Source organism: Oryzias latipes, chromosome 20 (genome assembly GCF_053564925.1).
Source record: "Oryzias latipes strain Hd-rR chromosome 20, Olatipes_Hd-rR_3.1".
NCBI classification, from domain to species: Eukaryota; Metazoa; Chordata; class Actinopteri; order Beloniformes; family Adrianichthyidae; genus Oryzias; species Oryzias latipes.
The window spans coordinates 16,430,233-16,444,622 of NC_136256.1; the positions used below are offsets into that span (position 1 = coordinate 16,430,233).

A 14,390-nucleotide genomic window follows, 5' to 3' on the forward strand; every position below is an offset into this window, starting at 1 on the left:
TCCAAATGGGTTACAGCAGGGGTCTGCAACCAGTAACACTAGTAAGAGCTGTTTGATCCAGTTTCTTACCAACCAAAACCCAGAGAGCTGCAAAAGCCTTGTGGCCATTCATTTATAAAAAAAAAAGTTGCTGTTAAATATTGGCATTAATTGAATAAGTTTTATGGTTTCATAGTTAAAACAATTCAAATTTTGAAAGTGGTACCTTAAATAAAAGGTTCTTTCAAAATAAAATACACCATGTGTCAAATAAGACCCGGGGGGGGGGGGGGGGGGGGTCTTATTACCCCTGTTGCAGCAGATTAATTTAAATTAAAAAATGAAAGAGAGCAAAGTCAGATGTGATCATTTCTATTGTCTTTGGTGTGCCTTCATCCCGTTTCTTCTTTCACTAACAGAAACATGACACCACTGGTTTAGAATCAAATTCTTTTGAATCTATGAACATTTCTACACATTCAAAACTTTGCCTTGAACCAGCGACTAAATTCAGAATATGAGATTGATCTTATTCTAATGAATTAAACCTTTGACTAGCATTTTGGAGGAGCGGTAAAGCACACAAGCTCTCTTGATTTCATGTAATGTCTGCAGTGGTACATAGTATCTTTTAATATAAGATCGCCCGACTTCAAAAATCTAAACATAATTAACAAACCCTAACGTACAAACTTATTTATTCAGATTGTTTGAATTTTCTTAAGAGCCAAAGAGGGGGGAAAAAGAGCTTCAGGTTGCAGACACCTGGACCTCCAGCTTAAAGAGGCTTCCTGCACCCACCACACGAAAACAGTAGTTAGTTTCCTGGGTGACATCTACAGTGCTTCACACATGCCCACCCAGCAAGGAGTGAATCTGGTTTTGGCATGTTGCTTATAAAATTCACATCCATGCAAGGATTTAAGTATTTATTAAAAAAAGGTTTTAGCTCTTCCGTTTTTCAGAATCTCAGTTAATTATAAACAATCGTGCTTTATGGGGACAAGAATTTCTATATCCGCGTGTGAAACACGTCAAAGTTAACTGCTGCGAACTCGAGAAACTCACACAGACTGGCTTATTTTTACACAATGTCTTTATTTTTTTTTTTTCTAATTACAGACTCATGGGTTAAAAATAAAATAAAAAAGCAAACATCTTTTCAAACCCACTCCCCCTCTTTTCAAAAACAAAAAAAAAAAAGAAAAGAAACAAAAACCTGCTCAAACCCCACCCCCTGACTTTCCCCATCCTAAAACAGCTCCAGCCCACTCCTTTGAATTATTGATCACTGCTGTTAGTTCAGTCTTTCTGCACTCTGCGTAGTCAGAGAAAGGGGGGGCCTCCAGGTTAGTGCTGCACACCCCAAAGATCACCCCCATCCCTGCTCCTGCCTTCCTCACTCACGCAAACTTGCCTGACACTCAAGCTTTGTTTCAGCCGTTTAAATGGTGTGTTGGGTTGGCAACCGGTTACGTGCCACTGCAGTATGTGTGTGCTGTTGTGTGGGTGTGTGTGCGCAAGAGTGTGTGTGTTTGTGTGTAGGAGAGATTCAAAGTATGTAAAGGACTAAAAGCGTCAGCGTTTGCTGTTGTAGTAAATGCCTCCTGCAGCAGGCCTGTGGTCGCTCTGACCCCCACCCCCACCCCCCCACACCGACAGGATGGGGTGAGTGTGCATAGTGGGAGCAGAGAGAGAGAGAGATGCTGCTGAGACAGTGGGGGGGGCCGGCGCCACCTGGGGAGGAGTTGTCAGCCTCCACTGGTCCTGAAACCTGAAACGACAAGAAGTGGTCTAATATACAGAGAGAGGAGGGGGGCGGGGGGGTGGAGAGACTGGAGACAAGGTGCACAAGGGGTAAGAGGGAGGGGTGGGGGCAAACATGGAGGAGCAAACTCTGTCAAAGAAAAAGAGGTGGAGCTGCAGGATGACCTGATGAGCTGCAGGATGCAATGGTGGTGGGAAGAAAAAAAAAACTTCCAATATTTTTCAAAATAAAAGAACAAAAAATAAATCATTTGGCCTGGAAAGCCAAAAAAAAAAAGGGAATAAGCAGTAAAGGAGGGCGGGGGGAGAGAGAGGCACACAACAGCAGACACACGAGGGTGGAGGTAATGAAATACTACAAACAACAACAATACTCCACGGCTAGTGGACATTTGTACACTCCATGAGAACAACAGAAATTCATCCCTCCCTCTTTTTTCTACCTTCCTTTTGACAGTAGTGGAGGGTGAGTGGGTGGGCTGTGTTGGTGATGGTGTGAAAGCAGGAGGTCACAGCCAGACCAAAGGAGACACATCTGCAGCCTGAGATGTCATCTTTCTTTTTGTCTCTCCCCCCCCCACCCCTCCCTTCAAAACAAAAACAAAACAAAAAAACAAAACAGCCACTGTACCCCTCCCAATGGCCAACGTATACCTTACCAGGGGTGATCGCACCAACCTGTACACACACGCTCTCACACAACCTCACTGCACGGCCAGACGCCATCGTCCGGCACCCCCCCCCACACTTTTTTTTGTCTTTTTTTTCCTCTCGTCTGTGGGTTTCTTCTTTTATTGTTGGGGGGGGGAGAGGGGAGAACCACATTGTGTGTGCATGTGTGTTTATTTTTAATGGAACAAAGATGAGGAAAGGGGTTGATAGTAAGGGAGTATTTGGGGGTGGGAGGGGGTATGGGGGGGTGTTTAGTAAGGGGAATACCACGATGTTGTTCGCCCTCGGCCCCTGGAAAAGAGAGAGAAAAAGAGGGTGAGTTTTTTTCTGTTTGGCTTGAATATGGACACCAATTTCCTGGTGTGATATAATCTCTAAATGTGGAGGGGTGTGACTTGAGGGACGGGTTGAATTTAATCCCAGGAGTAATCTGAATAGGGACAAAGTAGGTGGATATAGCAAAATCAGTAACAGTTCTCTCGTGGGTCAAGAGATTGCATGAAGTTGTTTTTTTTTTTTTTTTTGAACAAACCAATGTGGAAAATAGTCAGACTCAAGCGGTGAAAGAAGCTGAAAGCAGCTTTTCAGAGAGGAAAGTGTTTAAATTTCAGATCAACAGATTAGTGTGTGTGTGTGGATGTGAGGGGACAGCAAAGGCACCCTCCCTCTTTCTCTCTCTCTGTCTCAATGCGAGAGCCGCCTCTGGGGGTGGGGGCGTCACTGTGGAAGAAGACCTTGAGGACAAACAGCACCACACATGCACCCCCCCCCCCCCCCCCCCCCCCCACACACACACACAAGGAAACCCAACACACACTGAGGACTCAGTCACACACAGTCAGAATTTAGCGGCGGGAGAAGATAAATCAAAGACAGCTTCTGCTCCCCCCCACCCACATACACACACACACACACATGTGCATCACTCAGTGGCAACACAAAAAGGTCACAGTGGACGCTGTCGTCCCGACAGTTTGAAGGTGAGATGCTGAGGTCAGGCTGCAGTAATGAAACCTCGTTTCTGGGAGTGAAAGCTGGAACGGAATTCAAAGATGGAGGCGCTGCGCGTTGCTTTCATGCAAGGAAACATTACACAAGAAACAAAAAGAACAAAGTTTACTCTTCTACCAGCTCATTTCAACATCTTTGCTTTCACACAGACTTGGGAAACGGCCAACGGAGAAGATGGATGTGACGATCCATCAAAAATAAAGTTTCACGTTAAAAGATTCTTTTTTTTTTTAAAGGTGCAACGATTATTTAATAAAATGATTTATATTCCTAAGATCCATCCAGATCGATCTGGGTCAATTCGTTAGTCAAATCGACCTATACAATTATAAAATTGTTTCCAAATGAAATAAATTGATTATATTGATCTTGGAAAATCCCATTTGGCCTGTAGGTTTCTTTTACTATAACGTAAAAATGACCAAGTGCAACACAGCAGACATATTTTTAACATATGAACTTTAGGAATCTAGGGTGTGAATGGATTTGCCATTACGTCTTGTTTACTTGTTTGTCCAGGGAATCTAGAAAACTTCTGCTGCTCTGTTCAGTAGCAGGTATTTATCGGAGTCACACTGGCTGAAGTTTGAGCTAAACATGTCCTGAATCAATTTTAGATCATTAAATCGAAAAATCAACCACAAATTATGATATGGATCAAATCGCCACACCTCCTTTTTTATTCATTTCTTTTTAAATCAAAGCTAATGACAGAAAAAACTGAAACGTTCCCAAGCCTGCACAAAGATTGGATGATTTTCCAAAGAGAAGACTGCAGTGAAATGTGGACTAAATTTCACCCCGATTCTGTCCCACAGTGAAGTCCTACATAGACTAGTGATGAATTCCTGCTCCTCCCCAAGAAGTCATCAGGGTCAATTCAACAGAAAAAGCTCTGCATGCAGCGTCTCTGTGGGTGAATTTTATGCAGATTAACAGACACCATTGAAAACACTGCAGTTATTAATGCAAATCAAGTGAGTTTAGTCAAAACTGAACAAGTTTGACATAAACGAAGCAAAACAAATCTTTGTTAAATGAAAGAAAACTTCCATTCATTGTCATTTGCAGTACTTTAGAGTCGCTTTGGAGCCCACGCTTTTTTTTATTTATTACTTTGACTCCACATCAGCTTCCTTCCATAAGTAGTCTGTGAAACTGATATATATTCAGATACCAAGTTTCTCTCAATGTCATTGACTCCCTTTTCCTGCAAAGCAGCTCGGCTGACAGGACTGCTCTGCTCAGGCGCAACTGCTAACAGAAACTGACCTTGATTAGATTAGGACAATGTTGATTCAATGTATTAATATGCAACACGCAAAAAGTAATTAAAAAACAGAACAAAACTATTTGGATAGCTACATCAGAACAAATCAGCAACAAATATCAAGGCTGTGATGCAGAGTATTTCTCTACATATCAATGAAACTTCCAGCTGTGGCATAAATAGAATAACTTAACTGAATGTAGGAAAAATAAAGAAGGTAAAATGTGAGCATTCCTGAGTCCTTCAAAATGTTCAAATGACAGCAAAGACCCCAAAGCTCTCAAGTGATGCAAAGGAACTTCAGTTTTCCAGGGCATTCTTTGAACTCCGGCAGGCTTTTTCACACTAAATATTTTGGCAAGACAAAAACTGTCAATCAAAACTCCACAACTACCCTGTCACATAGCAGTGGTAGATTCTAATCACATCTCTAATGAGGTTGAGCTGCAGATGCTACTGTCAGGTGGCACAGCTGCAGGAATCATGGGAAGCAGATCTTGTTAGAACACTGAAAGAAGGATAAAGGGTGCAGGCTAATCTCTGGTATCCCTCTACTGGCACAGGCAGGTTTAGCACCAACACAAAGACAAGCTCGTTTTTTTTGTGCAGGCACATACAGGCTGGGGGAAAGAAAGATCTGATGTGCATGCAGTGAAGTTCTCAGCCCCCACAGTTCAACAGGTGTGCTGTCTAAATTCAATCTATGTAAATGAATACTGATATTTTCTGGGGAAAACACGAGTCCAAGGAACCATAATGCACCACCGTACTATTAGCTTTTTTAGCATAGTACTCTAAAAACCACTTTGAGACGTGCATTTGGATAAATACAATTATAACTTTGATTTCTTCTCCCTCCACTTACCTTATTTATTCTATTCCAACTATGATGAAAAACATTTTTCCTGTTTAAAGGCCTGTTCACACCGGGGCGAATTTTGCCCTCGATATTCGCCGACGTTTAACGCCTCGTGACTAAACAAAGGGCACCAATGTGAGTGTGCACACCGACGCGAAAAAACGCCACGCGTCAAAGCGTCACTTTTTAAAAAACACCTCGGGTTCGTTTTTTTGGTTCGACGCGCCGCGTCGAAATCTATTCGACCAATGAGAACGGCGCTTTTGCACACGTGTCTGGAGCCTCTGAAGTTACAGTAAAACACAACTTGGGGGCGCTCAAACACAAAACTGCCTTGCTGAGCACACATACCAGCGAAGAAGATAGACGCCGGGTTGCATCTACACAGCCGCAAAGAAATAATGATGGACATTCTAAAATATAAATATTCTAAATCTAAAATATTTCAAGCACCAGTTGGAGCAACTGGTGCTTGAAATATTCATGTTTTCTTTGTGTGATTCTGACAAGCGCGTAAATACTTCCTCTCTTCTTCTGAGCGAAAAGCAACTTTAAGAAGCGTAAAGTTGCGCAGCGCCACCTTGTGTACAGGAGTATTTCTGTTTACATTAAGCGCCATCTAATGTCAGGGAATGAAATTGTATGTTCACTCGGCTCATCGTCAGCGAAAATCGCCTGGGTGTGAACACAAAAAACGTGGCGAAAAATGCCTGGCGAATATTCGTCCCGGTGTGTACGGGCCTTTATTCTGATTTTCTATGAAGTTTTCAGCCACACTATGTCAAAAGGATGAAGTTTCGCATCCTGTTTAACTGGACAAATAGGTAACTGATGTATGAATTGCCTAACTAATGTCATTGACTGGAAAATAAAACCGATCTCTTTATTCTCTATGGTTTAAATTATTTATGCCTGAAAACATCCAAACCAATCTCTTTGATAACTTCTGTCTTAGCAAAGTGGTTTGTTTGTTGCTCATATGTTTACCTTCTCTAATCAGGCTAGATTTATTACTGTTTTCCTGTGACTGATGCTGCAGTGGAAAGGATCTGACTTTTAGTTAATGTTCTCTAATATCTTTCTTAGACAAAGCAAAAGGTAACTTCCCAATAAGCAGTAAAAGGAGCTGTTTTTAATATGTCTGCATTTGATTCCCTATACTCTTTCAAGCACTACCGGTATTTTCATGTTTTACATTAAAGCTATTCTATTTTGAAAGGAATCTTGTTTGCTACCTTCACACTCATCGTCAAGAGGCTCAATAAAAATGTTTTTCCAACCACTGCTACACTTTAGCAATTATTAAATGATTTTTAATTTGGTGTAAAATTCACTGTAACTGTAGTTGCTATCCCCCCTACGTCATCAATTAAAAGGGTGAATGGGATGGCGAGGGGTGGTATGTCCTGAAAATGAGTGGCGTCTGCTCACCTGAAGGCCCGTCCTCTGCCTCTGGGTGGGGTGTATCCACTGTAGTAGCGTGCACGTGAGGAGAAATTGCCTCCCCGTGACCTGAACCGAGCCCGTGGGAAACCGCGGTCTGTGGTGCTGATGCCTGGTCTGTTTGTTCTCTTGGCTCCCACCTAAGAAGAAAAGAAATAATTTTTGAATCACGCAAATTACGTTTAAGATGCATTTCTGAGAGGAAATCCCTCTTTATTTAAGCAGGACTGGCCATGTGTGAAACCTCTTACCTTTATCTGCCTGCCTCTGAAAAGGGACTCATCCAAGGCCATGGCCGTCCTAACAGATTCTTTGTCTGCAAACTCAATATAAGCAAACCTGTAGAACAGAACAACCAATCTTATAAAGACGTGTTTTACAACACTTAGAAAAGGTCAAAGTTATTTAACCGTATTTGTATTAACTACTACTTATAAAAAGGATTTATTTTTCATGACCCATTTCATCTTAATATGCATCTACCCACATACAGTGCCTGAAAATGGTGCAACAATATAGTTTAATACCCTTTGGGATGCCCTGTGTATTTGTCACATAGGATGGTGACTCTGTTTACTGAACCACAGCCATGGAAATGTGCCTCAAGTTCTTCTGCTGTGGCACCATAGTCCACCTAAAGCAATGCATAGAAAAAAAGGTCAATTCTAGATACATGAGCACATGCATTCAGACCCAAACTTTACTCTTGTTGTAGATGCAGCACATTACAGTATTGTGTTAGTGGATAAGTATCTCATGACTGGACTGCTTTGGGCCAGCTAAACAAAAAGAGCCAACTCTCAACATCAACACCTTGTTGTAGTTCATGCGACCCTAAGTTCTTATTTTATGCAAAGACATTGAACCATCACAATAAAGTGCAGCACCTCTTAGCAATACCAGGTATTCACAGAGCAGTCTATAAATGAAGACAGTGACTCACATTGCCAACATAAATAGATCTGCCGTCTGCCTCCATCTTTTCCTCGATGGACATGATGACAGGGCCAACTACAAAGAAAAAGAACAATTAAATATACAAATGTTTAATGTTTTCATACTTTAATCGCCAACCTCTTAACTAGCTTCAAGTCAGCCATGTGTATCCAAAGTTGAAGATACAAGAATATTGTTGAAGTTCCAAAAGCAGTGCATGTTATACCAAAAGACTATGTTGTTTTTGGTTCCTATGAGGGAAATAGTTTGTGATGGAAAACAAATGGGCAACATTAGTGGATGTATGCATGACTGCTTTGACACTTAAAGGGGAGGACATTCTCAACCACTGATGGATAGATAGATAGAGAGTACTTTATTAGTACTCTGAGGGAACTTGCATATCCATCCATTGCTACACAAAATACACAGTACAATCAATGATGTGATGAAATTTAGGTTAAAGTTAGGAAAAGGCAGAACAACAGACAGCGTGAGCTGCTTAAGGACTTATACCACAGCCATTTTCCCATGAGCCCTAATCTGTCTTGCACATCTTAATTCTATGCTGATTTATGGCGTTTCCGTTTTAAGAACACTTAAAGTTTTGGTCCCAACTAAGGCTGACTAAGGCTGGATAACCAGACTCCAGGGTGCTGATGGAAGTAGTAGTAGTCTGGAGGATCATAACTGAATGTTTTCCCTCCAAAAAAGGCGGATTACAATCGCTCGTATCCATTCATCTGTTTTGGTTTCCTTAATTGCTGTAAGAAATAACCCAAAGGCCATGAAGACGGGTCTCTGTAGTCTTTAACTATTTGATTTTACACCTTTTGAACTGTCATTTTACTGTTTATTGTGTGTGGTTGTATGTGTTTTGCTGCCAGACACCTGAATTTCTCCTTTGGGAGATTAATAAAGTTTATATCCATCTATTTTTAATTTAAGATGTAAGAAAATGTAACACAGCAGCACTACCACTGCCTTGATGTTCTCTAATGCTATGTGAGAGACAACAAAAAACAAGATGGTGTTGCTGCACGACAAACCCGCCCAACTTTAGGGCTGGATTCTGAGTTAATCACAACCCAAAAGGTTGGTTCACAATCAAAATTCGTTTAGATGTTGTAGATGAACATTTATGGAACCGGTGAATAGCACTGGATTTCACAGGCAAATTACAACAACTAGTTCAAAAGTTCACTTGATTTTCTTCCTAACATGATTCAAATATACATCATTTGATCAAATTCTAATCTAAAACTAAACGTGTTCATTTATGCTAATCTGCTCTCACAAAGACAGAAATCTAAACTAAACATAGGTCCAACGTACAGTAAAGACATAAATAAATTGTACAGTATTACATTATACGACAAATACAATTGTTAAAGAATATTTGACTTTTGGATTTCATTACTTGTTATTTTTTTCTAAATTAGGATTAATTTGAACTTTGTATTTAGTTGAGCAGACCATCACAGTCAAATTGCTGAATTAATTTGATTTCAAATGACCTCAAAATTGGGTTTAAATGTTGAATCAAATTAAATACATGCTGAATTTCTTTTAAACTACATTTGATTATAAAAAATATTTATACAAATAGTGTCATGAAAATAACCCAGTCTCATCTTTTTCCTATTCTATACTTGCACAGGGAGTAAAGATCAACATCTAAACGAAGTGTTTGGGGTTAAGTTATTTTTTTTTTATCCGTTTACCCACCTGCCCCATCATGTTGCTAAAAATGTCTATGTAAAAACACAAAAACCTGCTTCTTTTATAGGCATAGACCATGCTGTATAATACATCCAATAACTATTGTTCAGCCAAAGCAGAATTTAAACTGTATTCGACTGTAACACGCTTAAAGTGGAAAGAACGAGAGAGGGCGCCAGGCCAATGTAGGGCGCACTTTGCTTGGTGCACCAGCACAAAGGTTGGGAGCACCCACAGTTTCAGTCACATGGTAGTTAACACCACAGTTTAGCACAGGTGATTTTTTCCTTAAATTGCTGTTCATCAGTTGCCTCTGAATGGACACGCTGGTGATGCATTTATTTCAGTATGAAAATGTGTTTAATGGATGGTCTCGTGTGTCACCAAATGTGTCCCAGTTTAAAGGCCTGTACCTGGTGGGGGGCTGAGATTCATCTGTTTTTCCACTTCGTTCTGTAGTTCCTTCAGCTTCTCTGCCTCTTCCTCCATCTCTCGCACCCGTGCTTTAATCGCCTCCAGCTCCTGCAAACAGAACACAAGTTACAGTGCAGCTTTAACATCAACATTGGGTCAGTGGTCTACTAGAAAGTGACACAGAGCAGCAGCACAAACAAATCTCTGCAAAAAAAATGTATGTTTTACGAATTTGACAGACTTCCACCTATTACTTTTGTATTGCACTGATTAGAATTTATTTTCCAATAACAGAATATTTAGGCTAGTTTTATCTAACAACAAGTTCTTTAGATCTAACAATTTCAAAAACGTCTATTATTTTGGAAAAATATAAATGTAGTTAGTGTACACTATTGAATAGCTAGAGCTTCTAAGAAAAAAAGAAATCATTAAAGGAGAGCAAAGGGAAAAAAAATGTAAAAAGTCCAACCAAAAATTTAAAACGTCTTCTTCCAGTTCTTTGTTTTGTTTTCATTTATTTATTCAACAGTCTTGGTTTCTGTGTTGTTGCATCTGGTGGCATCCAACTTTGCAGCAATGCAATCTGATTTTACTCACTATGCCAATTTTCTCTTCTTTGAGCGGAAAAAAGCTACCATAAGGACTTCAGACTTCCAGGGTCTGTGCTCTGCTTCTACTCCGTCTAACCTGACTCTTAGTTCTTCTCAGTGGTGAAATGCTGCCGAGTCTTGAGTTATTGCCATTAGGTGGCCAGGAATAACGATGATGGTTATTTTCCCCCTTAATATTTTATTGTTTCTCAGTTGACTGGTTCCAGGGAGTTAAATATTACCAATTCATATACCAGCTTTTCCTTAAAGTCATTTACTTAAACTGGAAAGCAGAAACTTGTTTGTCAATTATATCTTGTGCTTAATCTAAAAGCAGTTCACATGTCACAATGACATCAAGCATTTAATTTAATTCCATTTTAAAGTCCCACTTTGATCATCTTTTGTAAAAGAGTTCCAAGTGGTCTTCATCGAGATTATGCAGTTTTTAGCCATAAAAACAAAAACCATCCTTTTCCAGGATATAGTTGCGGCAGAGAGACAGTAGTTTATTAGAAATTTGGCTCACAGTAGTAGAGCCCCCACTTCCCATCATTAATCTGTTTACTCTCTCCAACTAGCTTACAGATCTCCACACCCCCAACCAAACATTACTGGTGCAACAAACATGGCGAGCAACCCGCTGTACAGTTTTCAGCCAAATACCAGCTCAGACGAGGAAAACAGACGTACACGGATCTATTTGCAAGTGAATGCATCAGAATGGAGCAAAGCAGGGAGCTTGTTGTCCACTCAATGCTTTCTCTGACTCAAATTCGCTCTTTCGCTTCTGATTCCCAAGGATTAGTATTAAGAAATTCACAGAATTTTTTTTAATACAAGAAAGACCTCAATTTTGACAGAAAGGCCATAAAAACACAGAAAGCATAATTGTTTTGGAGTCCATCCTAAAATTAGTCAAGTAAAACTTTTGAAATTGTCTGTTTTTAAGAAAAATAAAATAGTTGCTGCTAATTTTAAGACTTTATATATGAAATCATTTGGAGCATTAAAAGGGGTGCAAATGGCTATGTTTACAACAAGTAAGTCTTTATAATATTTTGTTTCATGGTATAAAATCCTAGGTGAGACATGATTTTGTCATTTGTATATGCAGAGGCTCTGGTGGTGGTGCAGTGCAGCAGGAGTTCTCCCAGTTTAACCCAGGGCTATTCCTTCAGCTATAAATGCTACACTGATAGTGGGCTTTGCAGCTACCACACAAACTATGTCATTTTATTTTTAAGCCACATCAATACCAAGACACAGCAGTGAACAGCATCAAATAATATTAGGAGTCACCAGTCAGAGCTTTAGACAATTGAGGAAAACAAACGTTAAAAAGATAATTCAAGGGCATGTAATATCAGTAATTTCGCTCACAGACAGACCATGACTGATTTTTTTTGTCGCATATTAAGAGCAGCTCTTTCCCTCCCGCCTCCTCCTCACAGCTCTAGGATAACAGCGAAGATGCAAACCCAGCCCCGCAAGTACCGCAGACTCGATCCTCATCTTCTGCGTTAGTACACGCGCTCCGCTCACCACCAGACTACCGCACCTGCACGTGCAATTAATTACCTTGGAATACCCACGATTAAAACGCGCAAAAATATGCGAGAGTGTGCTGCAACCCCCCCATCGCCCTGTCGTGCGTTTCACCTAAATGAACGAAAAAATGGGGGTCAACTGAACGATATCCGCCCCTAGCCGTACCGACTGCTACTATACTAGTACTAGCTTGATGGTCAATCTGAAATTGCGATGCTACGATGAATGGGGTGCCGGCTGACAGCGGTTAAGATGCAGTGCCGCAGTTTATCCCGTGACCGGCGATGACGGCTGCGAGCTTCGACTGGTCAATATAGGTCCTGCACACAATGCTAATGCTAGCCTGCTACAGCTAGGTCATTTGCAGGGGCACGCGCCGGCGCTCGAGCTGCAAGCAGGGGGCTGGCGGGCAGTCATAAAGACAATAAAAACACAACGTTACCGTCGATGCTCGGCTTCTTAAAAAAATGATGTAGAACAGCAGCGGCTAATGGCGGCGGCCTGTCCAACGCTCGCCCCTAAAGCTCTCCTGAATATCCGTCTCGCATTTTCCCCCTTTTTTTCTTCCTTTGCGCGACGAGGAAACCCCCCCTTCTTCCTACTCTCCCCCCAACCGCTCACTAGCGCAGAGAAACTGGCGTTGCTCTTGCGCCAAGATGGCAGCGGACACCACGCATGTCACCACCCAAGTCTACTGCACTGCGTGAACCACAATGGCGGTTAATGCCGACCTGGCGGTAACAGACACGTCCACGGCATGTGACTCAAGAAATGTGAGGGAGTTTGTGAGGGGGAAAATGCATTTTCCTCAACTCGTGATTTTCCCTCTGAAATCTGTTGGTGGTCTCCTCGCTGAAACAATGCCCTTCACTTACCGGATCTTCAATAGCGGCCTCTCCTTCTTCTAAACCGGGCTCTTCGTCGCCGACACCCGGGTCCTCCAGCTCGGGATGTCCGGAGTCTGAATCTAGTAAAGATTCATCTGCCAGACCGTTACCAAACTCCGCCATCGTTCTGTTTCTACTGTACCGACGTGCCTCGTGGCTAAACCAACGTTGCAGGCCCCTACTCACACGCAAGGGGGTAGTGAGCGGGGCGGCGAAAAGAAAACCGAAAAAAACGGCGGAAAGCGCCGCTTAGTAAAGTTAAAACGGATAATAAAAATTGTGGCTTAAGAGCTAGTCACAACTCAGACAGCACGGAACGCCAAATTAAAAAAAAAAGTACACTACTCTTGCTACCTTTGGAAAAGTCGAAATTTACAATAAAGAACCTAGTTTTAGCTAAGTGTGTATATAAAAAGCGAGGACTATAAGCTAGAGCGGCGCCGTCTCCTCAGTTCAGAAATGGAAGCCAGGGGCGGAGTCATGTATCACTGCAGGCGTAAAACGCCACATCCTATTGGTCAGTATGAGATCTTAGACCACCCCTTTCGGCGCATGACAAGTTCTTATTGGATGATCGAGCAGGATTTTCCGGTTTGCGAATAGCTTTGTTTGGATTTGATTGGACTATATTTCCATCAATCACAGCCATGGCAGTTCCATTGAAACTAGTAAAACCAATTCAGAAAGAAAACCATACTCACATGGATGTTCCTGTCAGCTGCACTTGTTTCACAATATTGTACACAATTCAGTACAAATTTAAGTTTCAGTGTGTGTATGGTGTCCAACATGCATCTTTTAGTAAAAATACACCAGTATTAGAAGGTTTAAAATATTTTCTGAATACGTAAAATCTGACAAAGTGCAGTGAGTGTGCCAAAAGAATTCCACTTTCCTAAACCTTTCAAAGCGCAGTCTATTTGGATTGTCACGAAATTATGATGATGCATTTAAGGAACAATTCAACAGCCCTATTCTCTCATTAGTACCTTTTTATATCCCAAATGAGCAGACACTTTAGATCACTCCAAAAGTTTAAAAAGAAAAAGAAATGTCAGCTTTCTCACTGCTTCAGTCTTTTTGTATAACCAAATACCATTTCCCCTAAAAGTGATAGCAGGCATGAGAAATACAATTCCACAGGAGCAAACAGGAACTCTTCAATTATCAACATTGTATGTCATCATCAGTACAAATTTAAATTTTTAAATGTAATAATGAACGTCAAAGAAATCCTTTATTTCTCCCTAAACAATCTGTTATCAGTTTTAGCCTGTTAAACCTGG

The 14,390-nt window shown here is 41.1% G+C and overlaps 1 protein-coding gene across 3 annotated transcripts; it reads right to left on the bottom strand.

Annotated features, from left to right (window-relative positions):
• Nucleotides 1-1,057: 1,057 nt before the first annotated feature.
• pabpn1 (poly(A) binding protein, nuclear 1) lies at nt 1,058-13,595 on the bottom strand. 3 transcript variants are annotated; one of them, XM_023950076.2, is made up of 7 exons: nt 13,093-13,595; nt 10,073-10,181; nt 7,945-8,012; nt 7,529-7,635; nt 7,253-7,340; nt 6,990-7,141; nt 1,058-1,753 (listed from the first exon to the last, which is right to left on the bottom strand). In XM_023950076.2, exons 1-7 carry the CDS (start codon nt 13,225-13,227, stop codon nt 1,558-1,560), a joined length of 855 nt encoding a protein of 284 aa, XP_023805844.1. In that variant the 5' UTR covers nt 13,228-13,595; the 3' UTR covers nt 1,058-1,557. The 3 variants fall into 3 exon arrangements, with proteins under 3 accessions (XP_023805844.1, XP_023805845.1, XP_023805846.1); XM_023950077.2 differs by having other exon boundaries at nt 1,058-2,709; XM_023950078.2 differs by lacking the exon at nt 13,093-13,595 and adding an exon at nt 12,660-12,878.
• Between the last annotated feature and the right edge of the window lie 795 nt (nt 13,596-14,390).